This window comes from Mustela erminea, chromosome 10 (genome assembly GCF_009829155.1).
Source record: "Mustela erminea isolate mMusErm1 chromosome 10, mMusErm1.Pri, whole genome shotgun sequence".
NCBI classification, from domain to species: domain Eukaryota; kingdom Metazoa; phylum Chordata; class Mammalia; order Carnivora; family Mustelidae; genus Mustela; species Mustela erminea.
Window position 1 is genome coordinate 99,983,883 of NC_045623.1, and position 27,307 is coordinate 100,011,189.

A 27,307-nucleotide genomic window follows, 5' to 3' on the forward strand; every position below is an offset into this window, starting at 1 on the left:
AACGTTGATCTGCGTAACTGTGGGGTTTTGTGAGGTATTTCTGCAAACGCTAATTTAAATTTCATTTAGAAATACATTGAAAAACCCAAGAAAATATGTACTGAGACGTGAGGACATCACTTATAAAAACCAGTGAACAGTTCATGCTTCCAGAACAATGAGTTGGGTTTTTTGGTATTTTGTTTTGTTTTGTTTTGTCCTGTCCCAGGAAAAGAACTCCTTGGGCTGCCTCTTGTGCATATATTCAGATTTCTTAGTAGGTTGCTGATTTAAAACAATTGTTGCTTTATACAGGTCTTCTCTGAACTCGAGTGCTGTGCGTGACTGTGTAAATGAGCAAGCAGCAGTGTGGGACTGCATAAATGTTTAAGTACAGACAAGAAGGGTCCTGGAGCTTAACTGCAAGGGGCCAGGTGCCCCAGTGCAGGGAAAGCTCCCACTTGGCTTCGTGGTTAATCACGGCAGGGAACGCATGGCATACTGACAGGATGGCCCTGGGGAGAAAGGATGGCACTTGTACAAAGTTTAGGTGTCCTATTAGTCAAGGTTCCTCAGGCTGCAAATGACAGGTATCTCAATCTAGTTGAAGTGAGAAGGGGACTCTTCATCTACCCCACAGGGTTTCTTCTTCAGCTCCTCGCTGTATGATGTCCCTGTGTAGTTTCCGGTGTGCTTATGTTGGGGGTACCCTGCCTTGGTTCACTCACACTCATTCCAACATCCTTTAATCGGCTTCCCTGAACTACAGAAAAGGGAAATCTAAAACTACATTTCCCAGATTCCCCTGTGGCTAAGGTCGCCAGGTAGTCTAGCTTCCTCCTCAACGAGGTAGTCAAGGCATGGGAGGAGACTGGTTCCTTCTGGCAACTGGTGGCAGAAGCACTTGGTCCTTCAGAATAGCCCTGGGGAAGGTTCTGCGTCCAGTCCTCATGGTACAGGTGCTGTGCTGGGTGAAGCAATCGCTTGATGGTTTCCACTAGCAGTCTTGACTAGTTTCTCCTGGCTACTGTTATTCCCAGCCAGGTAGCCTCCAAACCTAGTTTCTGAGACCTCCTTGAGACTCTGTGAACTATCAAAAATGTCTCCAAAATTTCTCTTCTCCTTCAATTAAAGTGGATTCTGCTGTGTGCTACTGAGAACTTAAGGAAACAGCAGGACTCCCACAGACGGTACATACACTGATGAGTCCAGACCCACCCTTTCAGCCACAGCTTTCTCTGAAAATGAAGACAGAGTTTTGACTATCTCCCAGACAACCCTGGACTGACTTCTTCCACCACATTCTCCCGGCCAAAACAAATCCTAAGCTAGCTCAGATTCAAGGGATGGGAAAACAAACCCCCTAGCTCTCAGTGGGAAAGCCTACAGAGGCATATTGCAGAGAGAGAAAATAAAGAACTGCAGGTATTTTTTTGCAATTAAAGTAGCATAGCTACTCATTCGACACGTGATGATAAATAAGTTTTCCTCCCCGGGCCTCATCTCCTCATCCATAAAACAGGGGAAACAACACATTCCTCACAAATGAGATTTGGGGGTAAGGTACAGCCCTTAGCAGAGGGTTTGGCACACAGTGAGAACTCAATGATCCTTTATGACTTTCATTTTTCACATCTTTTAAAGTAATTTAATTTGAATTAAATTTAAATTATTTTTAATTTAATAATTATTTAAATAATGATTAGATTATTGCAATGTTCACCCCTGTACCTTTCATATGATCAGTATAAGCTGAGGAAGCAATTGTTGAACAAATTCACCATGCACCAGGCTTGGAGGGCCAGCTCGAACAGTGGGATTTTAATGGCTCCTCATGTTTCTAGAGCTTGCACAAGTGCACACTTCTCACACATGGTCGCGGGCCCATCTGAAACCATCCTGTTCAAGCCTGACATAAAGCCCTCTTAAAATATATCCTCCAGCTGTTCAAACACAGTCTGTCCTCTGTGCTTGGACAAGGGCAGAAGAACACAATTCATCTCCCTCTAAACAAATCGACTGGCTTGGTCTTTCCCAAATAGAGTGTGCACGAAGCTGGCTAATTAGGACATTTCAGACTCGTTTCCGAAAGATTGAATGCTGTCAAGGGTTATGCTAAGATATCTGTTGCTACTTTGCTTTGTTTGTGTGGTAGATTGATTACACTAATGCACCATCTTGATACGGTCTTCCGATGGTGTCATCTCACGCGGACTCTGGGTTAGGTAATTTGACTAGTTCTGGCCAATAGAATAGGAACCAATTGGATACCAACGTAGCCTGGAAAAGTGATTGCTTTTGACCATTTGTTCTTTTTTTTTAATGGATTCTGTCACCAATATGAGAATATTCCAGAGTTAGCCTGCTGAGCAGATAGGAGAGATATGTAGAAGACAGGTGAGTCACACCAGCCAAGGCCACCTGAGACCTGCCAGGCCCCAGTGACCGCAAATAGGGGAGTGAGTCTAGCCAAGATCAGCCGTGCCTGCCCGTATTAGCAAAATTACCCAGTCAGTGCACAGACTTAAAGAAGTCAATAAAAAGTTGTCGTTTTAAACCACGTAGTTCTGGGATGGTTGTTTTTTTTTTTTTTTATGTGGCAGTAGTTAACGGATACAAATCCATGCCATAATTTTCATTATCAGTTTTCTCATGAGCCTGTCTCTTGGTCTCTTACTTTGTAAGGAAAGAGAGAGATTGTAGGTGTGTATCAGTAACCCAAGATAAGAATGTCCATTCTGAAATTGAGTATCTGGGCGACTAAACTGGCCAAAACAACTGTGTTTCTTCCAGGTCCACAGCAGTAAGTGAGAACTTGGAAAAGCCAAGTGACCATCTCACTACTAAACTCCTTTTAAGGGATGCTTGGGTGGCTCAGTCAGTTAAGCGTCTGCCTTCAGCTCAGGGGATGATCCCAGGGTCTTAGGACTGAGCCCCGTGTTGGGCTCCTTGCTCAGTAGGGAGCCTGCTTCTCCATCTACCTGCTGCTTCTCCACCTGCACTCTCTTTCTCTTTGTCAAACAAATAAATAAAATCTTAAAAATAAGTAAATAAACTGCTTTCAAGTGTAATTTACAGAAGTGTAATTTACTTTAAGAGACAAGGGATTGGAATATGAGCTTGAGCTGGCATCACGGGGACCTGCTGGCTCTACTCCTAGATCAAACATAGGATGGAAATGATGGCACTCGGCAACACCATGCCTCAATTTACCTGGCTGCTCTACAGGGAATGTTTGAGTTTCATGTGGCTAGGAGGTCCCAGCAGCTCTGCAGAGGAATTACTATTCAAAGCATCAGTGGTTCTAGGACTATAATTATATGGTATCCGTTCTGCTCTCTATTATCTAAGGGGTGGGAGCCACAGCATTCAAAAGTACCAAGTTACGGATACTGAAAGACAAGTCTCATATTGAATTCCATTAGGGCAGGAAAAGAAAAATATCGGCAATGAAATGACGTTTCTAATTATGTCTCATTCGGACAAATACTGGTTTACATTTCCCGAGTGCATGCTACCAGGGAAGGAATGCTTTGCCCATAGATAATCCATACAGTTACTAACCTCTAGGTGCGTTAATTGAGAGCTGACTGCTGACCAGGCTCTCCAAGGCAGCATCTCCAGCTAAAAATGAGCGGCCTCCGCCTCTCCATTCCCATGCCTGCGCCCTCCCAGGTTCCCCTTTGCCCACCTGGCTGACTGGGAGAGCGAGATGGTGACTCACTCTTGTGTATTGTGTAGTAGCTCAAAGATCTCCGATGCTAGCCTTCCCTTGTAGCTCTCTACCACCCCGGCACCTAGCAACAAACAAACAAACAAACAAACAAACAAAAAACCCACAGAGATCCTGGTTCCTCCGTGGACACCCACAGGCAAAAGAGAAAAGATTCTCTGTTCCTGAGGGACCAGTTAGAATTTTCATGGCCCCTAAATTAAATGTAAATTTCTCGAATAAATAATTTGCTTAGATCTTTCGCCACATCCCAGGGGATCTATTTCCAGTTACTTCATGGAGTAGTATTAAATACGTACAACTAAATTAAAGTACAAATAATATGCAATAACGCACGACAAGAGGTCACCTTCTTTTCTCTCCCTTCCCCTCTCCCCCCGAAGATCTCAGCTTAAATGTTGTGATCGGAGAGAGAACACTTGAACCCTTCTCTAAATTGGGTCCTAATGCATCTTTAAGACTAGTACTGAAACTCATAATTGTTTGTTTACGTGTGTACTTCCAGCGACCTGCCCACTAACATACAAAATCCTTGAGGGCAAAGACGACCGCGTTTGTTCTCACTGTGGTTTCCCACAGCCTAGCACAGCGCTTGCCACATTATAGAGGCTCGAAAAATAATGAGAACATGGTAACTAAAATATATCTTGAGAACAAATTCATTGTGGGGCTTCAAACGCAGTGATTCTGAGGCTAGAGGAGTTTCATGATCAACGAGAAAGGTAGCGTTGGTTCTAAAAGCAGGTTTCTCGTTCTCGACGCTAGTGGCACCGGGGCTGGATAATTCTTTGTCACAGGCAAAGGTGTCATCCTGTGCACGATAAGAAGTCTGGCAACATGCCTGGCTTTTAGCCACCGGATTCCAGTAGCAATGCCACCCCTGTGCACCAAGCCACACCAGTGGTGACAGTCAGAGATATCTCCACAAACGGCCAGAAACATCTGGCTGGGGCTCTCCTCCCCTCCCAGCTGAACCACGCACCCGAAGGGGGATGGTGAGGTCTGGGTGTTAGTTTTGGAGTCACGTATTTGCCAAATGACTCCAGAACACCATGAGGGAACTAGAATATCAAGACGGGGACCTGGAATGCCTTTTATATCCTATTTAAAGACTTTAAAAACCCTGTTCTGGGGCGCCTGGGTGGCTCGGTGGGTTAAAGCCTCTGCCTTCAGCTCCGGTCGTGATCTCAGGGTCATGAGATGGAGCCCTGCATTGGGCTCTCTGCTCAGCAGGAAGCCTGCTTCCCCTTCTCTCTCTGCCTGCCTCTCTGCCTGCTTGTGATCTCTGTCTGTCAAATAAATAAATAAAACCTTTAAAAAAAAAAAAAAAACACAACAAAAAACCCTGTTTTGAGAACCCTGCACCTTCTGAGAGTCTGAAAGGTTAGAGCTTGGCTTTAGGAACACATTGTGTATTTATTAAAGTTAAAAACATTTTGAGTTAGAAGTGCCATTGTATGTCTGAAGACAGGTTTTGATCTGCTTCTTTCCCCCAATTACACCCTCCCTTTCCCTCTATTTAATAATTCCTTCAGGAAGCAAATACTCTGAGGGTCACCACCTATAAGTGGGAGATCGTTTACTCTTGCTTTGTGATGGGCTGGATGGAACGGTATTAAAAGAAGTCTATTTTATTAAAGCGTGATACCCAGTTTTCAAACTAGAGATAATAATACTCAACCTCCTGTCCTCCTCATGGCTGAGAGGAAAAGACAAGAAAATACTGGTGAAAGTGCTTTGTAAACAGTTAAGTGATCTGCAAATATCAGCCATTTCCTTCTCTGGGCTCCCACAGTCCCCATGCATGCCTTCCCCAGTACTGATCACAGGGCACTACATTGTCTGATCACCTGCCCCACTATATCCTGAGTCCCGCTGGGGCAGGGCCAATCTTCTGTCCCTAGGGCTCAGGGTGCTGCCACACCCTGCGCTGGGACACAGCACCAAGTGTATGCAGGGGGAGTGCACGGTGGGTTTATTATTGCCCCCATCCGCCCAGCATCCTCTCCCCCTCCTGGTGGTGACAGTGGTCTAGGTGGGACCATCCCTCAACATGTACACCCTCCCACCATGGTCAGTGGGGAAAAGGGCCCATTGACCTAAGACATGCCAGTCAGACTCTTCCAAGAACTGGAATCGTGACCAAAGAGACACAGAGAGAGAGAATAACTGGAACCAATTTATCCTAACCACAGTATCCTTTTTTTTTTTTTTAAGATTTTATTTATTTATTTGTCAGAGAGAGATTTAGAGCACAAGCAGGGACAGCGGGAGGCAGAGCAGGCAGAGGCAGGAGCAGGCTCCCAGATGAGCAGAAACCCTGATGCAGGACTCAATTCCAGAACCGGGATTATGACCTGAGCCAAAAGCAGCTGCTTAACCAACTGAGCCACCCAAGTGTCCCAACCACAATAACTTTTATTTTTTTTAAGATTAATTGATTGATTGATTGATTGATTGATTTCACAGGCAAAGACACAGCAAGAGAGGGAACAGAAGCAGGGGGCATGGGAGAGGGAGAAGCAGGCTTCCCACCAAGCAGGGAGCCCATGAGGGGCTCGATCCAAAGACCCCAGGATCATGACCAGAGCGGAAGTCAGACCTTAACGACTAAGTCACAAAGGGGCCCCCCAACCACAGTATCCTAAAGCAGCTTCTCTTTAATTCCCTGAGACCTAACTCCCCCTTGCTGTCTTCTTGCCTGCCTTTCCCAAGAAGCAGGTTCTCCAGATTTTCCTAAGGTCGACCTCATTTGCTTCCATGCCATGTTAGACCCTTGCTGTGTTTTTTCTTTTTAACTAACACCTTCTCTCATGAAGAGAGAAGCTTTTTCTTTTCTTTTAAATTTTTTATTTAAATTCAATTTAGGTACCATATCGTGTAATATTATTTTCAGGGGTAGAATTCAGTGATGTGTCAGTCGCGTCTAACACCCAGTGCTCATTACGTCACATGTCCTCACTACCCATCCCCGGGGCACCCCATCTCCTCCAGCAACCCCGTTTCCTATGGTTAAGAGTCTCTTATGGTTTGCCTCCCTCTCTGTTTTCATCTTATTTTATTTTTCCTTCCCTTCTTATGCTAATCAGAGCTGGTCTTTGTTGCTGAGGACCAAAAACAAAAACAAAAACAAAAAAAACAACAAACAAACAAACAAACAAAAACCCTACTAGAGTCTTCCTCTAACCATCTTTCCATGATTTTGCTACTATTTCAGATTCCCTCACTATACCACGGATCATCTACTATCAGAGCAGCCTACATTCTCGTTTACTATCATTTAAAATGTAGATGATTGAAACAAATACATAGTATCTAAAAATGGGGCATAAAGTTTCTGCGGTGTGAAAATCCCCAAATTTCCCTCTAGCACCGTATGCACACATTGGTGGACGTTCTACCTGTTTGATAGAGACTACTCTGTTCGACTATGACCCATCCTAAGAGATGCTCCTTTCCTTCAGAGTACAGCAAAGGACAGGAATCCAGTTTTTCTGAATCTCGGTTCCAACTCTACCCAGATCTTTGCCTGTAAATACCAAAAGTGTGGATTTCAGTGTTGCAGAACCTTCCCTAAAATTCTGCCTTATGGGTTTTACAGATGGCAGGGGTCTCAGAGGAGGCGACCTTTTGCTACTGACATAAGAAAGACCTAGACTCAAGCTTATCAGAGGAGCAGCGCTGCAATTTTACGTGTCACCCTCCATCTGAGCAGGGAAGGGGACCCTAGGGGGCCCGTGACTGACGGGATTGCACTGATGGCTGGTGGCGTATAGAAGTTAAATTTTATTTAGGATCAAAAATCACCATAGCAGAATGGGAAGTGGGCTCGCACGAGTTATACAAGAAGCCATAGGCTTTGGCCCTCCCGATGTCACGGTTTGCACTTGAGGACGGAGCGTAAGCACTGCCCTTCCGGCTGCACAGGACGGATGAGTCAGGAAGCACCTGGATGACTGGAGGGGATAAGCGGAGACTCCTTTGAATAATCCCCTTACCCTGTAGCTTCCTACTTAGGTGAACTAACCTCTTTAGCGTCCATTTAAGTATTTCTTTCTCCTAGGCCCCGTAAGAGGCGGAAATCTGACAGCATGAATAGACTTAAACATATCCCTGGGGTGATTTTCTTCCGGTTAAAAACTTTGCCTCTTGGCCCCGGTTCTAATGACAGTGTTTCCTCCCCCACGTGCCACTATGTCGGGACACTAGGGCTCTTGTTCCCACACGGGGTCACGTTTCAGAAGATAGTATGAAAAAAAACCTGTGCTCAGGCGCAGCTTAGAGCCACAGCCAGCATCTGTGACCGTGAGAACCAAGCATCCACTCTGGGGCTGAAGTCTGTGTGACTGAAGGGCAAGACAGCCCCTAGGGCTGTCAACAGGCCACACTCCTGGCAGGACCCTGAAGCCAGCTACCTGGCTAGAAAGCCCCAGATACCTGCCCTAGTAGGGACACCAGGTCCGGGCCCTGAGCTCGGTGCTGGCTTCATAAGCATATGGAAAGGGTTAGTGCTAGGAAAGGGAGAGGTCCTCTTCTGGTGTATGGCTGCCACGAATGTCACGAATCAACTACCTGATTCCCAAGGTCTCCTTCCCAAAACAAGCTGACAAGCCATCCCTCCCTGCCTGTTTGTCGGAAGCCTGAGGTGTTTTCCTCGGTGGGGTCTCTGCTCCGACCACACTTCCCCATTCGAGGCCAGGCTAGAGAGTGGCCCTGTCTGGGCAGCTCAAACAGCCAATCTACTCATACTAAGTTAGCCTGATGTTGCCAGAAGTTAATCAGAAAGTATCATCCACCAGCAGAGAGGAGTTTTCTAGACAATTGTAGAAAAAAAAACCCCCCCCACACACACACTACCCAGGGAGCCATCACAGGGGATCTCAGATCCTGGCGGGAACCCCTTCCACCTCCCGGACCCCAGGCTGGCCTCCTGCCTGTCACCCCACGGCCTCTGCAGCTCTGCCTCGCGCTTGGCAAGGGGAATATGCAGTTTGGGCAAATGACGCTTTCAAGTTCCCTGAACACAAGTAAGAGAAAGAAAGGCAGAAGAGGAAAGGAAAGGAGAGGGGGAGGGAGGGCAGGGGGGCGGCGTGGGGGGAGGACTGAGAGTGTAGTGAGGAAGGAGGGGTGAAGGGGAGGGAGGAGCTAAAAGAAAGCCAAAGGGAAGAGCCGAGAAAGGGCTGGCCAGAGAACCAAGCAGATTTCATTTCTTTTCCGCCTAACATTTGATTTCTGCCAGGCCTTGGGCACGCACTGGCTTAGAGAGGACAGTTGCACTGTTTTGTTTTGTTTGTTTGTTTGTTTTTTAAGATTTTATTTATTTATTTGACAGACAGAGAGCACAAGTAGGCAGAGAGGCAGGCGGCAGGGGGCGGGGGGTGGTGGGTAAACAGGGACGGAGCAGGCTCCCTGCCGAGCAGAGAGCCCGATGCGGGACTCGATCCCAGGACCCTGAGATCATGACTTGAGCCAAAGGCAGAGGCTTAACCCACTGAGCCATCCAGGCGCCCCTACACTGTTTATTTTTGTAGCCAGTCTTGCTTCCTTTCTTCCTAGAGTGGGACCTTGGGAGGGGTGCACTCGGGCTCGGCCTCGCTTAGAACAAGCTCCGCCACCAGGCCCCGGGCAGGGGAACACAGGCCCTTCCTTGCTGCTGTGGCTGGGGAAGGAGAGCCCACGGGGCAGGCAAAGTCTCTGCCTTTTAGCGCCCAGCCTTCCGGGAGAGGACCTTGCTGCCAACCAAGCGATCTTACTGTTTTTCCAAGCATTTGTTCGCCCCTTAATAAATAATACGAGGTCTTTGGGGGGAAGGAGGAGAGAACTGCCAATAGGAGATTTAATTTGCTGTAATCAACCCCTCTTAGCATGCAAAGTCACACAGGACGAGTAAAAGAATCAATCTCCACCAGAAGGAACCGCCTCTTCGGCGTTATGAATCTAATCACTCAGGAGTCTGAGTCGGCATTCTGGGTTTGGCGGGAGCTCTCCAGAACAAAAGCCACAAGATCAGGTTTCCAGTGTGGTCTGAATGGTAACACGTCATGAACTGGGGGGGGCTGCCGACTACAAGGGGAATGGAATGCAAACAGAGGAGCCCGGACTCTTTGAGACACCCACCAAATGCTCAGAGAGCCCCTTAGGGAATGCACAACAACGGTGGGCCTCCGGGCTGCCCGTACAACGGTGGGCCTCCGGGCTGCCCGTGCGAGCCGTTCCATTCTCAAGAATGGGCTGTCACACCTGCCAGTCATGCCCAGCACCCTATTAAACTTGGGAGATGTGTTTGCTCTGTGCATACTGTTTTATAATCCTCAGAGGTAGAATTTCATAGCCCAGCAATGCTTTTGCCTTTGCCATTCTCCTAAGCAGGATTTATTGCTTCCAAGACAGATGTGACTTGAATCGATTATGCCTTTTAAGCAGCCACTCTCCAGAGCGGCCTCTGGGTTCTCAGGAACCCTTTGTGCCTGACTTCATTCAACTTGCGGACTGATGTCAGAGCATTTCATCATCATCTAATGCTATTAAGAGTCCTCTGGGTGTGGAAGTGAGCCGGCTCTTAGACCAACCAAGTTAAGGGATGTGGTCACCGTTCCGGAGAAGATTTCATCCTCCAAATACACCGATCTATCACGCGTCTATTAATACCACAAAATGCAGCTGAAGGAAGGAGGCGCCCAGAAGTTATACCCACATTCTGTTGACCTCCCATTTATTGATGAACTTAGAATACGAAATCAGGACATCCCTTCCGTCTTTGCAATGGAGGTAAGAAGCAATGTCAAACCATGAATGGAAAATCACCGAATCTCCAGAAATGCTCTATAAGGAGTCGCCTTGGAGATCACGTATCTCTAGCTGTCTCCTTCAAAACTGAAAACCGCATGTCACCCCTGACTGTACCCCAAATCTTGGGGTTCCTTAGCATTTTATGAGTTTCGCAACACTGATCTTAGAGAGACGTGCGGAGCCCAGGGCCATTAGGTGACATAATTCTAATTGACTTCAGCCACAGACCTAGACATAACCACAAATAACATTTCAAAAAGTAGGTGGTTTGGGGAGAAAAGAAACGAGGGTGGTATTTTTAGACCAAACTAATCGCAATTTACCTCATCCTAGATTAGTCGGAAAGACTAATGGAAGAGTCTTGGAACAAAAGTAGCCAAAAGAAATGAGGAGTTAACCCACCCTCCTTTGGGGGGCGTGATTTCGGGGAATAATATATCCTGCTCCATCTGATCCAGCTACGTGAGAACCTTCCAGCAGGCATTGACTAGGGATCAGGAGAGAATGAGGTAATGCCATCGTATACAGTAACCACATTATATGGGACATTCCAGTCTCCTTAGATTAAAAAGGGGGAAAGTTGTGGTCAACACCACGGACGATAAAAACTGACAAATGAATGCAACATTCTGGGGGGGGGGGGGATGTTTTCTTCAGCAGTCGTGAACATTTCTGAAATCCCGTTCTAGATGCTAGAGAAGGACAGAGAAAAGATGAATGGTTTTTATTTACTTAGATTTTGCAAACTGGAGTTTGCATGAGATCTGCGGCAAATCGTTAGGTGAGCTGCCTTGGCTGGGGTGTGAGCTACAGGCATGGGTTCAGGCACTGAAGGAAGCTAATCCTTTCAAGAATAATTTGCCCTCTTTTATTTGGTAAATTGTTCTAAATTCCACCCCCCACCCCACCCCACCCCGTTTTTTTTTTTTTTTTTCTTCCCTGTGAGTCTTAAAATTGGCTGTTAGAGCTTCAGAATCTTTTCTTATTCCACCAGACAGGCTCAGGAAGAAAGGAGAAGTGCAATGGGCTGCTCATAATAAAGGGGAGAAGAGAGAACAGTGACTAAAAATGAAAGGCTTTGCATAATTTGGGTCATCTGAACATCGGGGCTCAAAAATCCCATGCGGCAGCTTCAAGCATTGACAGGTGAGAAATGCTCCAGAGTCTCGCCAGTGAAAAGTCTTCCTGGTATCAGAGACAGGCTTCAGGATTGATTTAGGAAACTAAAACATAAAACACCACCATGGCAGAAACAGAAGCCAAGAAACCAGCGTTCAAAACCCGATAGAGGGCCGGACACAGGAAGCTGGCACGCATTCTGACCTTGTTGCTGCCCGTCAGAAAACCAACTCAGGAAGAAATCTTTGGGGCAAGCTGATACAACATCACCAAAACCAAAGAACATTTTCGGGAACACTTCTAGATACTGAGGAGGTAGGAGTGACAATAAAATCTAGCTCAGTTTGGCTTTGGTAACATAGAAAACCATCAATTCTCCTATAACACCTGGTGTTTGCCTACCAACATATCTGGAGAGACCCACCAACAAAGCCAGAAGGAGTACATAGATTACCTTTAAACATTTCAATAAAATAGTGCACGAGGAGAAACCTTGAGGAAGAATCTCAACGAAAGCGAACAATGAGCTAAATTCCTTCTGTAATTAATTCATTGCGAGTGTTAGAACACACACACACACACACACACACACACAACAGCACTGATTTGCTTATTGGTGGTGCATCAAATATACCCATATATTCATTAGCTGCTCAGTGAGGCTGTTTGGGATACATATCGCGCCGCTCCAGAGCCTTTGCCAGCTTTGATGCCTGCCAAGTTCATATGTAAATGGATTTTTCACTTTTCCAAGGCTAATGAGAGATCTGTTCGATTCTCAGAAACAACACATATATTATTCTTAAGCCCTATTCCAGTGACTTAAAACCAAGCTATTTTAATACTAGATCCCCAATAATTCCTAACCAGAAATCCAATACCCATCATATCAGAATGTCTGCTACACCACTGTTCATCACAAAGCTGGGAGTGTGACAGTTGAACAATTTTGCATGACTTCACCAAAAACACCACGAGGAAAGGGACCACGGATTCTATGCAGAATTTCCGTGTCCGTCTCTGTACCTGTGCGTCCATTAGGAGATGCCTCATCAGTATCATGGAACTCTTCAGAGTCTCCTTCTCAGCGGGTAGGAAGGGGTCCTTGTCTTCCTCCAGGGCCTTCGACTTGGTGACGATAAAATGGGATATCTGGTCATTTAGGGTGTGCAGGGACTGCACAGCTACAAGAAAGAGAAAGAAGAAGAGTGTGATCAGAACAGGTAACTTTCGGGGCGCCTGGGTGGCTCAGTGGGTTAAAGCCGCTGCCTTCGGCTCAGGTCATGATCTCGGGGTCCTGGGATGGAGCCCCGCATCGAGCTCTCTGCTCAGCAGGGAGGCTGCTTCTCGCTCTCTCTCTGCCTCCTTGTGATCTCTGTCAAATAAATAAATAAAATACTAAAAAAAAAAACAACAGGTAACTTTCAAATAGTAGTTGGCCAGTACTTTTAAAAGGAGGAGGAGCGGTGTGCACGTATGGTACGTCGAGAAACCAGGACCGCCACGAAGCTCTTCAACACACATGTTTAACGGCTCCCATGTGTTTCCTGAGCACTTGCCAAATGCCAAACCTGTACAGAGGGCCAGGGGATAACATGGTGAGCAAAGGCAAACACGAGACCTACCCTCACGGAGCGTCCAGTCCTGCTGAGGGAACGGAAGAGAAACAATTTAGGGAACACGTCCATGAGGATGACTTCGTGGTAAGTGCATGTGAATTACAGAGATTAGCAGGGCACGCAGGGACAGGCCTTGAGTAATTGACATTTATGGTAATACACTTGGCTACTTTACCTCGAAGCAGATGGCCTCCATCGTTAAAGTATATGAAGGGACAAAGGCCATGTTTTCCAGCCAGTGCCACACATGTGCTGGGAGCATTATTATTCCTCTACAATTCACACAGCGCTTGCCATCTGACCTGTTATAAATTTTAAGACTTCACTTACTCATTACGCCCGTTGCCTCTTCCTCTACTTTCTCTACAATGCACTCAGGAAGAGGAGAGTTGTTTGTTGTTGTTGTTTTTTAATCTTTATGGTTATATCCCCAACAGTGAGGGCAGGTACTAGCAAATAGGTGGTGCTCAATAAATATTATTGAATTGATTTCCTTATTTTTCCTTGAATTCAAGTTTCTTTCCTTATAGAATTCCTATAAATTTCAGGTAAATCTATCCTCTCTGACCAAGAGCAAGTAAAGGCCAGGCATTCTCAGAATTGTACCAACCACAATTCTGAAGATAAAAGTTGTCATCAAAAAACTAGTACACAATGGGGCGCCTGGGTGGCTCGGTTGGTTGAGTGACTGTCTTAAGCTCAAGTCATGATCTTGGGGTTCCCGCATCCAGCTCCCTACTCAGCCAGGGAGTCTGCTTCTCCCTCTGCCCTTCCCCCCTCTCATGATCTCTCTCTCTCTCATTCTCTTTCTCAAATAAAATCTTAAAAAAAAAAAAAAAACCTGGTTTACAACAGAATAACTCTGAGCACTTCTGCTTCTGATTAGGAAGGAGTAAGAGGGCTCAGATTACCCTCTTGTCATAAATAACCAGAAAACTGTTTGATATCTTCCAAACAAGTATTTTTCAGACTTTGAACAATGGATAGTGCAATACTGTGGTTGTTTAGAAAAGGGGAGGGAAAAAAGTTGAGTTCAATCATCACCAGGCATTTTGCAAAAAAGGGATGGCTAGACTTCAACACAGGAACAGGAAACCAAGGACAGCCCAGTGATCTCACTGAATTGAGAAGACAGAAGGAGACTGGGAAGGCTACCTTTGCTATGGTCTGCAAGACAAAGAAATGAAGAGGAGGGGGTTGCATGGAGATCTCCAGAAATCTGCCAAGGGGTCCCTTTCAGTTCTTGGCTGAGTATCAATTCTGTGTGTGGGTGGAATGAAACTCTACGTGACCTGGCAAGAGAAAAATTCCAGGAGAGAAGAGTTATAGTCTGGGCAGCCATAAGCCAAACCATTCCAAGAGATCTTGCAGGGCCCCAAATTGTTCACAAGCTCACCAGCTGAAGTGGATGGGTTTGGGGCTTTGCAGGAATTCAGGGCACATTCAGTAAGGACTCCAGAAGGATCAGGCTTTAGAAATGAAGCTAAATGATCCATAGAATAAAGGCTACTGTAAGCCTACCCCAAAATCATTTAAAAGTAAGCCCTGAAAGAATCAAACTGATTTGCAAGTAACTAAAACACCTGCCAGGGTTGGGGAGGGGAAGGAGTACCTTTTGTGTGTAGAAGGACGACAAAATCTAGCAACCAAAAATGCAAAGTTCATAATGTTCAGTATTCAATAAAAAAAATTACCAGACATGTAAAGAAGCAAGAAAGTGTGACTCATAGCCCAGAGAAAAATCAGTATATAGAAATAGACCCAGAAATAACAAGCGATAGATAGTATTAGCAAACATGCCCATTAAAGTAGCTATTATGGGTATGTTTTGCATGTTCAAAGTTGTGAAATAAAACACGATTATAATGAGGAGAAAAACAGAATATTTAAATCAGAACCAAAGGGAGGTTCTAGGAATGAAAAAAATGCAATATCTGAAATAAAATTTTTGCTGAATGAGATTAATGGCAGATTCAACAATGCAGAAGACCAGTGAACTTAAAATTATAGTAATAAAAAACTCTCTAGAATGAATGAACAGAACCTCTTTGACAATATAAAGCTGTCTGACATATGTGCACTTGGAGTCTGCGGGGGTGTGGTGGGGGCAGGGACAGAAATAATATTTGAAGAAATAACAGAATGTTTTCCAAATTTGATAAAATCATAAACATACAAATACAAGAATCTCAATAAACCCCAAACAGGACAAACACAAAGACAATGGCGTCAAGACATATTATAATCCAATTGTTAAAGGCACGTACACACACACACACACACACACACACAGTGAGAAAGAGAGAATCTTAAAATCAGCCAGAGAAGAAAGGCATATTGCATTCAGAGCAACAAAGATAAGAATGATGTCAGACTGGCGCCTCGGTGGCTCAGTGGGTTAAGCCGCTGCCTTCGGCTCAGGTCATGATCTCAGGGTCCTGGAATCGAGTCCCGCATCAGGCTCTCTGCTCAGCGGGGAGCCTGCTTCTTCCTCTCTCTCTCTGCCTGTCTCTCTGCCTACTTGTGATCTCTCTCTGTCAGGTAAATAAATAAAATCTTTAAAAAAAAAAAAAAAAGAATGATGTCAGACTTGTCATAAGAATTGATGCAAACCAGAAGATAATCTGTGCATCTTTAAAATACCAAAAGAAAAAGACACTTGTCAACCTAGAATTCTATAACCAACAATATCTTTCAGTAATGAAGGTAAAATAATGACTTTTCTCAGATCAATGAAAGTTGAGAGATCTCGCCACCTCTACAGTAGACTTCCGGTAAAAGAATGTTAGAGAGATTTCTTTAGGCAGAAGGAAAATGGCATTAGAAGGAAACATTTATTTAGAAAAATGTAAAAAAGAATGCTTGAAAGGAGGAGCATGTAATGTAAACACATTTTCTTTCTCATCTTTTAATTCTTTTAAATGAGAATGGATGGTTGAGAGCAAAACAATAATATAGTGTGGGGTTGAGAACATTTATATAAAAGTAAAACATATGAGAGCACAGAGAATGAGAATGTTTACAAATACATAAAGTGTTACATCATTTGGAGGTGGCCTGTGTTGTTAGACACGCATATTGTAAATCCTACAGTAAATATTACAAATAATAAATAATAAATAAATGATGGTTTTGAACTACGGAGACTCAAACTTGGAGAACAGAGCACAGTGTTGCAACTCTAAGCCACAGAGCAGAAAGAATCCAGGATATGACCTCAGAGCAGTTCCTCACTGCAGAGGAAGTTTCTCAGATCCTGTCCTGGACTGGGGGAGGAGCTTCGCCCAGGCAGAGGAAGATGAATTAGAAAGTATGGGGCCTGATTCCTGCCTCTCCTGAATCTTCGTTCTCCGGAGGAGATGGTTAGAAGCACCAAAATAGATTTGCGGATTTGAAAGCTGAAGGACTTAACATCTTATATCCTGCCTTAGGCATCTGGGCAGGGAATTCTGACTGTGGGCATGTCAATAGGACACACCCAGGATCTGCACAGAAATGATAACCCTCTATGTCAGAGGGGATCTGAGATAGCTGCCTTGCCACCGTCATCCCCCAACCTCTGGTCTTCTCTAGGATCCCAGGGATGAAGGCATTCCCACTGAGTCCTGAAGTGTCCAGAGAGAGATTCAGGGAGCAGATACGCATCCCCAAGACAGGACAGCACATGAGCCTCCTGAGAACCCGAAAAGAAGGGAAAGAGGGAAGAGAGAGCAATTTGAATTTATTTGATATCTACCTAGAAAAGATACTAAGTTTTCAACCAGAAGAGACTGAGTTACCCTCAGTGGAAATGTGGGCTCTAGATCAAGCTGAGCTCTATTGTAGAAAGTTAAAAACAGTAACAACACATGGCATTTCAGGATGATTGTAAAGTTTTAAACCCTCTGTTACTTCTTGCCAATAGGAAAGTTGGGGCACAGGTATCCAAATAAACTACTAGCATCAAGAACCAGCCTCTGAATGACTCGTGCTACGTTTTCCACCACCATCCTGGCTTTCCTCCCCTTCCCTCCCCATACGTGGACATAAGGGTGCTTCCCTAAGTCATTCTGAGGATACCCCAGCTCCCACGCTCTTCGCTTGCAGACACACAGACACGGCTCTCCACACAACTCCTTACATCCCTTCGTGGAAAGGAGAAAGGACTGTCAGTGCTTTCCATTCCAACTAGGCCAGTGAATTCTGGGTTCTCAAAATGCATCTATCACAGCTCTCTCTATTCTTGTTCCAGAAAATTCAGAGTCTAAAATATGCTCTAAACTTCACTTTGTTCTAAATTCAAAAGACAAACTGGAAGAGGTAAGCACTCCCTCCTCTGCTCCAAGAACAGTCGCTTCCATTAAAGAACCTACCATATTGTATTACAATCGCTTAAAAATCCATCTGCAGTAGATTTAATGATTAGTTCCAAAACTCCTCTCCGAACCTTTTCCTACAGAACCCCCCTAGTGGCCCTCTTTGGTGGAGAAACATACTTCCTGCCTTAAATAACATCCGTTTTTCCCACGTGACTTGCTTTAGATAACTAAAAGGGAGTAGACGCGAGTTATGCCCTGTGGATTGTGGTTCCACCATGACTCCTTTCCTTTTGCCTTGAGAACAGCTCAGATCCCAGAATGTAGAAAACACGGAAGTGAAAAGCAAATATTTACTACTGAGAAACACCAAAATAGCGGGTGGGGAGAGGGAGATCTCTGTTACTGGAGCATAGCTTAGTGAATGCTGTTTCAGAGACTCTGGACTAGATCGTGACTCCCCTGAAGGCAAGAACAGCATTTTGTTCACCATTTATCAAGGGTTAAATTTAGCAAAGGAAAGCCAGTCAGGAAATGTTTATTGAATGAGTAAATACAGCTGGTTTGACAGCACAGATCCTAAAGCCAGTTGGCTTGGGTCTCAATCCTGCCTGCCCCTCTGACAAGCCATAATAATAATAATAATGACAACAGTTACGGTTTATCGAGCACCTATCATATGTCAGGGGTTTTTAAAACCTTCGTGCAGAAGGATGAGTCATGGATAATGTGGGCCCTCGGGTCAGCAGGCTGGGCCATCCCCAGCTGTGACATTTACTAAGTAGGTGAATTTGAACAAGTTACTTTGTATCCCGCAATGTCTGGCATATTGTTAAGTTCCCAACTGTCATTGTTAAAGATCTAGTAGCGATACAAGGAATCTGAAGCTCAGAGAGGTTTATACAACAGAGAGGAGACCCAAGGTCATAACTGTCCAATGCCTGCTCTCACCGTCTTGCCATGTTACCGCACTCTGGGTCCAGAATAACGTCACTAGAGACAGCATCACAAGTGGGGTGTCATACCACCAACACCCCCACAATAAAAGTGAGGGCAGGGAACAGATAGAGACTTTTGTTTTTGTTTTTGTTTTGTTTGTGTGTGTTTTTGTTTTTGTTTTTGTTTTTGTTTAGCAAATGTGAAACAAGCAGACAGCAGAGTGCCTGGGACACAGTAAACATTCCCCCGAGCTGACAATGGCTAGGACTGAAGCACCCTTCGTGGGGGCTTCCCTACCTACCTTGCCTGCACCTCTTCTCCCCGTCACATGGCTCCTGCACGGATAATAATACTTGGCAGTAGTAGGAACAGCGCAACACACATCTATGGGCGACTCTACTTGGCAAGCACCGAGCTCCGTGTTTAACAGGCACAGCCTTAATTAATCACGGTGACAATTCTCCTGAAGTAAGTGCTATTATTCTCGCTCCTTGTTTACAAATGAAGGAACTCCAATGAAGTGACTCACCCAAGATTTCGGAGCAAGTGGGTGAGGGAGGCAGAGCTGGTGCTCCTAATCCCTACCTTTCGCTGTCCCCACTCTGCAGACCTCTAGCTGCTCCATCCCCCTCCCACCGCTCTTCTTGGGCTCACCCAGCCGCCCCTCTGGTCCCCCACAGCCTCCCACGGCCATTCTCACCGCTTCCTTGGGGACACAGCCAAAGGGCTCCCACTGATGTATTCCCACCAGTTGCGGCACACAGAGCAAGCCTCGAAGTCTAGTGACAGACGGAGCCTGGAGCGTCACCTGGTAAGCCCCTCTACTTTCCCAGGTGAAGAAATGGGCCAGTAAGGTTACCCAGCTCCCCGAAGATGCTGCGGCAGTTTGAGAGCATTGGCTCTGAAGCGCGTCGGCCTGGGTCTCAGTGCTGTCTGCCCCTCCAGCTGTATAAGCTTGGATGAGTTCCTGGACCCCTCCTTGTTCCCATCTGTAAATGGGGACAATAACAGAAACTCCTACACAGAGTTATCCGTGAATTAAATGAGACAGTCTGCATAAAGCACATGACGCCGTATCTGTCACGTGATAATTACATACCCAGCTTTAACCGTTACAATGATTATTCCACAGTTTATAACTCCAGCCTTTAACTTGCTGATGTTGACTGGTTGCTATGTTTATAACCGAAGGTAATCATTAGCTCCGCATTGCATAAATCTGCCAAGATGGTCTGGATGGTTTTCTTCGCTGAAGCCTGAGGCCCATTAACTCAAAAGCCAGCAGGTGCCAAGCTCAGATTTTGACACATCCACTTGTGTTAAATATAGTCGGAATAGGGAGATTTTTAGCTATTTAAAGCCTGTCTGCTTTGCATGCCCCACAAGACTGTACCCAATATCTGCTAGCCATAGATAAGACAAGCCCCAGAGCAAAGAGGTCCAAGCTACTGCTGCTCTCTGACCCACACAACCCCTGTGGTGCTGCGAGGTGACATCACCTAGATGCAGAAGTCCCCTGGAGCATCCCCTTCTCCCCTGGCAGTTCCCTTGCCCCCCTCTCTTGCGCTTCAGGAAGGTCACCTGCTGTGAGGGACTTCCTGGCCCCCCAAACTGGTCAAAGCCTCATCCAATAAAGCCTGGGTATGCTACTGCCACTTAGTGGTCACATCTTTTTCCTCGCTGAGCCCCTCCCCCCATCCTTCAAACCCCCCACATTTCATTTTGTGATCCCAGTTACAAATGGTCTAGTGTCTCGTACATGATGAAAGCTTAATAAACGCAAGTTGACTGATTGGAGGGAATGAGGAAAGAACAGCAACAGGGAAGACTAGCCTCCCCCTCGTATCTGCGTGTGGACCTAATCTTCAAGGCAGGACCTAATCCTCAAGGTCATCCTGTGTTTTTCGGCTTGTGTTATAGGTATGTTATGTGTGTCTGGTTAGCATCTATTTCCATTGTGTTCCCATAAAAGAAACTGTCTCTCCTTTTCCTGGGAGCAAAATCCCCACTTGTAGTTCACATAGGGCAGGTCCTCTTCTGAGGTCCTGGGGGGAGGCACACAGCCCAGACCTGATGGATCCAAGCTTATCATTTCCCTGGCAACAGTGGTTGGCTCAGGAGAAGGCATGTGACCTAAATGTGGCCAATCAGATTTAATCCCAGGACCATCTGATAGATTTATTAAGAAAGAGAGCTTCTTTTTCCGTGGTGATTGCTACACTGTTACAAGTACCATACCAAGCAGCTATCATCTGAGGATCCCCCCCGCCCACTCACCCACGCACCTGAGAATAAAATCACCTGAGCAAAGAGACAATGATCACTGACAAATAGGGAAAGAGATTCCCGCCCATATGATTAGAGCATCAGGAGTCAGCCACCGACTCCTCCTTTCCATGGGTCAGCAACTTCCCTTCTTTTCATTAGCCCCTCTGGGTTGAGTTTCTGTCATTTGCAATCAAGAAGTCCTGATTACTATAAAGAAGCCTGTACTTTTCTTATTGCGGTAGTTATTTTTGTGATTATTTCTTTAATGTCAGCCTTCCTCTGTGGCAGATTAAAATGATCTTAAATTTTGTGTTACTCCTCTCATTGAGAGGTGGGGTATAAATCCCCTCCCGTGGGTCTGGCTGGCTTTAATGACACGGTCCAGCATTAGGAAGGGGCAGAAGTGACATTCCGGGATTTCTAAGGCTAGGTCATAAGAGGTCTTGTAGCTCCTGCCTATGATTTTGGAGCACGTGTTCTGGGAGAAGCTATCTGCCGTGTGAGAAGTCTGCCCACCGGCACACGAGCATATGTGAAGGAAGCCCACACACATGGAGACTACCTGGAGAAAGAAAGAGAGGCCTGACCAGCCTGAGCTCTTCCAAGCAGCTAGCCAGACCGGGCTCCGGATCTCTGAATAAAGAAGCCACCTTGAATATTCCAGTCCTAGAAGAGGCAACAAAGAGAAGAACCAAGGAATCTAGCCATCCACCATAACTGATGCTTTAGACTCACAGCCCAGGCCATCTCTGCCATTCTGGTCACCCAAGCTATGGCCCCCACCACCCTGGAGCAGGGCTGAACCACTCCTCTACACCATACCCCGATTCCTGGCCCACACAACTGTGAGCACGGTAAGGCACTGACTTAGGCCATTCAGTGTGGGGATGGTTCATTATGCAACAGTAGATAACCATAAGACCTTCACGAAGCATAGGTTCCCAGAGGCCAGCAACAGTGTCCACTCAATTCATCACTAGACACCCAGCATCTAGCACATAGTAGTGCTTGAACAAAGAAATATTTATTCAAAAAATTTAAAAAAAAAGAAGTGAAAGGAAAAGCAACCTCACCCCATTCCTTCTGCCCTCTCTGCCACCCCAACATAAAACTCTAGAATCAGACATTAGGTACACTCTGCTCCACTTGGCATATAAAAATCTCAACCAGATAATACTGTTCTTAAGATGTATAATGCATTATGGAATGAAGAGCCATATATATGCTTTCTTACTCTACCTGAGGTTAAGAAATTTGAGTCATAAAACCAGTTTACTTGGTCGGTGGCTCGGAATGTGAAACGATGTTAAATTTATTGCACGTTATTCTGGTCTACAAATTTGAAGAAACACGTATTTCTATAGCAGGCTTATTTATATAAAGTGCTCATTTGAATTTCACCGTACATTAATGAGTATTTATTTAGGTTTCAGATAAGGATGGCACATTCACGGGCTGGTGGAAGAAAAAAAATACAAGTTTCCACATTTTGTGTCATTAGCAAAAATAGAAGGTACACATAAAATTTCTTAATGTTTTCAGAAGAGGAATAACAACTTACCATACTGTGCCTCTATTTTTATGGATGAGATGAAGTACCGAACATGAAATAATAATAATATGACCCTAAGCACTCATTTTATGCAGACGAACCCAGATGTCACTGAGACGGGCCATTGTACATTTTTATAGAAAAAAAATATACCAAATGAATCACATCATGGGGCACAGCCTCGCCACCAGAAGCTCCATGGATTTTATGATCTTGTCATTTATATGGCCCATAGATAGGAACTAATGATCAAATTTATCCCTACATGTTAAACAACCTTTGCTTTTCGTGTGTCTCAAATTCTGTGATACATTTTGCATTAAAATGCTCACACGTTTCCAGCTCTTGCTTTAATATGGTCTCATTAAATAAATGAAGCCTAAATAATTCAGGTATTTTTTCCCCCGTTGTTATAATAAAACTCATTCTGCAAGTCAAAAGTTGATGCTGGAGGTGAGGACGTGGGATTGAAACCCTTGTATGTCGCCGCTGGGAATGTAAAATGGTACAGCCGCTGTGGAAAACAGGCTGGCGGTTTCTCTATAAGTTAAACTCGGAAAGCTAAAGAATCTCAGTAAGCTACAGAATTTCCGGGGCGCCTGGGTGGCTCAGTGGGGTAAGCGTCGGCCTTCGGCTCAGGTCGTGTTCCCAGGGTCCTGGGATTGAGCCCCGTGTCGGGCTCCCTGCTCAGCCGGGAGTCTGCTTCTCCTTCTCATGCTCCCTCTGTTCTCTCTCGTAAATAAAAAAATAAAATCTTTAAAAAAAAAAAAAGGGTTTCCACGTGAACCAGCAACTCTACTCTTAGATAAACAGCCACAAGAACTGAAAACAGGCGTCCAAACAAACACTTGCCCATAAACGTTTGTAGCAGTCGAAGGGGAAAATGACCCACGTGCCCATCAGCCGAGGAGCGGATACACAAAACACGGCACCCGTGCACACAATGGAATATTACTCGTCCATAAAAAGGAATGAAGTTCATGCTCACACAGGCTACACGTGTCACACACACTATAACACGGATGAACCTTAACACCCAGACTCAGTGAATGAAGCCACAAAAAGCTACTTCTTGAATGATGACGTTTATATGAAATGCCTACAACAGGCAAATCTGGAGACGAGAAAGCCAGTTAGCAGCTGCCAGGGACTCGGGGGATGGAGGCAGGAGTGACAGGGTTTTCTTTCGTGGCGATGAAAATATTCTGGTCCTCGGTCATGGTGAGGGTTACGTAACATTGGGAACGCATTCCACTGAACTATGCCTTCACAACGGTAACTCTTAGGTTAGGTACATTTTAGCATGATTTTTTTAAAAAGTTGGACACCCAACTTGAGATCACAGACCTAAAAATAAATAAATAAATAAAACAAGACCTGATACTGGAACACAGAAGGACAACAGTGTCGACCCCACACCTGGAGTCTGTCTAACAGAGAAACACAGACAGGATCCCCCATTGGTTACCTCGGCACCGCCGGAAAAGTCATATATTATTTAACTGGTCAGGTTCAAAAGGAAGCGACAACATAAGACTTTGGGACCAAGGATTCTCCATGATGATAATGAATCTACAGCCACGTTCTTTACATGGCCCATTTGCAAGAGGCCCGGGCTTACATTGTGGGTGCTGGGAAATGCACGTGGATTTAGACGCACTGGGGTGTCACAGAAGTAGTGACAACACAGGCCACGGCGCGGGTGGTGACAATGTGTACGGTGATGTGGAAGAACCCTGGCAAGGAGGTGACAGAATCAGGCTCTGATGGAGCCCACAGGGTTGAGAGTTGATGGGACTACAGGTCAGTGGGGGGTGCTGGGGCGCGTCCCAGAGGGGAGGTGTGCTTCCGGCCACACCTTGGAAGATAAACATGACTCCAACCCATGGCCAGGGAGAAGCTCAGGGGAGGTTCAGCCTGCTTCCCGTGGAAGGGGCATGTCTTTTCAGAGGTGTGGGCTGTGGTGTCTGCTACCCTGAGTTCCATCGGCCTCTATCTGTTACTAGCTGTGCACACCTGGGGAGGTGACCTCACTTCTCTGGGCATCTCTGGTCTCACTGCGCACAAGGAGATGAAGCCACGACTGCTTCAGAGTAAGGCTGCCAAAAGTCATGAATGCAAACACGGTCTTAGAACCGTGCCTGGCCTAGGGTTAGTGCTCAGGGAGCGTACTCAGCGACCATCACCCCAAGTGGTGCGCGGCCACTGCCGAATTCCCCGGAGCCTGGAGCCGACGTTGCCCTCACGCGCCCCTCGGAGCCTGTCCTGCTGCAGAGGGCAGCTGTCAGGGCTCATTGCTCCTCGCTGGGAATCTACCCCCGCCCGCTCCCACAGCCCTGCATTTGCCCGTCCACCAGGACACCCTTTCCATTCCTCTCCCAGACGACTGTCCAGCGTCGCGAGCAGAGGCTGAGAGCTCCAGCATGGAAACGCTGCTTGGCGGGGCAGCCACAGTCTGGTGTGCAGTCCGGAAGGGGCAAAGGCGGCTAGAGGGGCAGGGAGAGAAAAGTGGGAGAATAAAACGGTCAGGACCCACGTCCATCGGGGACCAAGTGGCCTCCTGCCCTCAGCCCTGCACGACAAGTCCCCTCCTCTTCCTCGAGCTAGCTTCCACTGCTTTCCGTACCAAGAGCACCTACTTAACACAAGTCCCACATCTGAAGCTCCTTGTATACCACTCACACCCATTGGCTTTTATTTCCCAAGGCTTCCCAACCACGCAGGAGCTAGGATATTTCCCTAGGTTGACGTTTCCTGTGCCTTGCTCCAAGGAAGGCAGCCGGAAGATGCCCCCCGACCCATCACGGTGGTTCACAGAGCCCCTCCTGAAGGCCAAGCACTGTGCCCAGTGCTTCTGCATGTATCATGTTTCATCCCACATAACCCACACTTCTGTACTGGCTCCATCCTTCTATTAGGGAAATTGAGGCCCCATAGTTTTAGCAACTTGGCCACGGCCACAAAACCACATCCCATGAAAGGCTCCACGGCCCTGTGGTTTTCCCCACTGAGCTCAACAGACACATCTAGCTGGGTCAAAGGCTACCACGATCTATCGCTACCCGAAGTCTAAGAAGTGTGGCCCTAGGATCCCAAGAGTTTCGTATTGGAGCAACACAGTCCTGTGGCCTGTAACTGACACCCTCCGCATGCACCACGGCAGTGAGAAACGCCTGCCAATCCTACCCATTTCCTTCGGCATCAGCACAAAAGGCGACCTCCCCTGGACCGTGGCCCAGAGCACTCTCAGGCAAGCAAACAGCAGACAAGTATCAATTTGCACAAAGATAATAGGTGCTTTCACAGGCGAGCCTCCCTCCCAGGGCCCCAGAACTCCACCTGGAGCAAAAGAACTCTCCATCACACACAGCCAGGCGGGATCTGTCCCCGCATTGTTCCACCAGCGTTCAAGAAGCACTTCCCTTCCCTTTATGTGTAGTAACCAAGGCCACTCCACTTCCCCTAATAGAAGCTGCGAGGGAATAAATCACAATGAAGTCGCTCTGTGAGAAATGGATTATGACAAAATCATGGAGCCAGAAGACTTGCCTGGGCACGACGCTCGGATTTTCATTTGAATGTCATTGTCCAGGTAAAGACTGCAGCGACTGAATGGCCTCTGGCTCGAGGAGGAAGCAGCGGAGCCAAGGACGCGTCACCCTCGCGGGGACGGAAGATTGAATACCCTAACTGTGGTCCTAACTGTGGTCCTTCTGGAACGTGCTCGCCCTCGGCGGGAGGCCAACTTCACTCCCGAAACCAGTGACTTCCCTCAAAAGAAGCCGAGAGGCCATCCTCGTTGGATGGCTCGGTACAGTTCAGAGCTGACAGGCATCTGAAGGCAGGTTTTGTGGTTCATGATTTGGCTGCCGGATTCCTTCCATGCTCTAATTCCAGCCCAGATCCGCACCCCAAGACCTTGCGTTCCCCACCTGGCTCTCTTTCCCTCCCTTATTTTACTACGGTCCATTCTCCAAGTGTTTCTGATTCCTCCCTTGTATCTAGAGCAACAGCTTAGCCCCACTTTTCAGATCAGACTACTGGTCCTCCGTACTGGGAGGCACATGGCTTGCGCTCTCTCCCAGGACCCTTTTAGGGGTTGGGAGGACTGACGGAGGCTGATCATTCTTTCTAGGATAAAATAAACAGGGATGAAATGTCGAATAGAGTGTAACATTCATGTGTAATTTTAGGACAAAACACAATATCTCAAGGAAATTTCCAGTCCTGTCCTTCAGTTGGGGGCAGGGGCCGACTCTTTTGTTCTCCATTAGCCGCATTTTGATGGCAGAGCCTGAGAATCTGGGAGGTTGTAACTTTGAGTCATGGCCCGTCATCACCATGTCCCACACCATAGAGTGAGCTCTGATACCTTCCATGTTTCATGCAGAATCTGCAACTTTCCTTCACATGTTGCTAAGTCCATACAATACCCTTCTTTAAGGTCTAAATGAAAGAAACTGAAAAAGCAAGAATGTTCCCAAGTATGTACAACTGGAAATACATCAAACATAAGTGAATGAAGCCAAAGTATCTGCTTTCAATCATAGATAACATGCCCTTAGCATGTCAACTGTGCCTAAGTGAGTATGACCCACGTGCTGGGGAAGACTCAGAAAGTTTAACTCTGTTGCAATTCAAAGGTGGTATGAACTGATTCACCAGACACTCTACAGTAATACCTTTTCTCACTCACAGTAACACTTCTAAGAGCACTTAGCTCCGGCATAAGTAAAGCCACGAGAGTCCTCCTTCCCTGTACACCTGCTGTGGTCCAGGAGCCACGCTTACTTTGTGTTTTGTTAAAATTCTTACAAAAACCCAATGAGGGTCCGATGACCTGTAGTTTGCAGATGAGGAACCTGAGGACAGAGATGTGACTTGCCCAAGGTCACAAAGGCAACCAAGGGGGCACTGGCGTTCAGATCCAGTTTTGCCCAATTTCCAAGGCCCTGGACCAGCATGTGAACCGTCAGTCAGAAGACCTGGCTTCAAATTATGAAGCGAGGTGTAC

At 46.3% G+C, this 27,307-nt stretch overlaps 1 protein-coding gene across 2 annotated transcripts in view; it reads right to left on the minus strand.

Moving 5' to 3' along the window:
- KAZN (kazrin, periplakin interacting protein) overlaps window positions 1-27,307 on the minus strand; it is a 1,027,640-nt gene that overhangs the window by 775,560 nt on the left and 224,773 nt on the right. For both annotated transcript variants that reach the window (XM_032360798.1, XM_032360800.1), the window contains exon 2: window positions 12,647-12,804. In XM_032360798.1, the coding sequence (XP_032216689.1) occupies window positions 12,647-12,804 (158 nt within the window). The remainder of the gene's footprint in view (window positions 1-12,646; window positions 12,805-27,307) is intronic.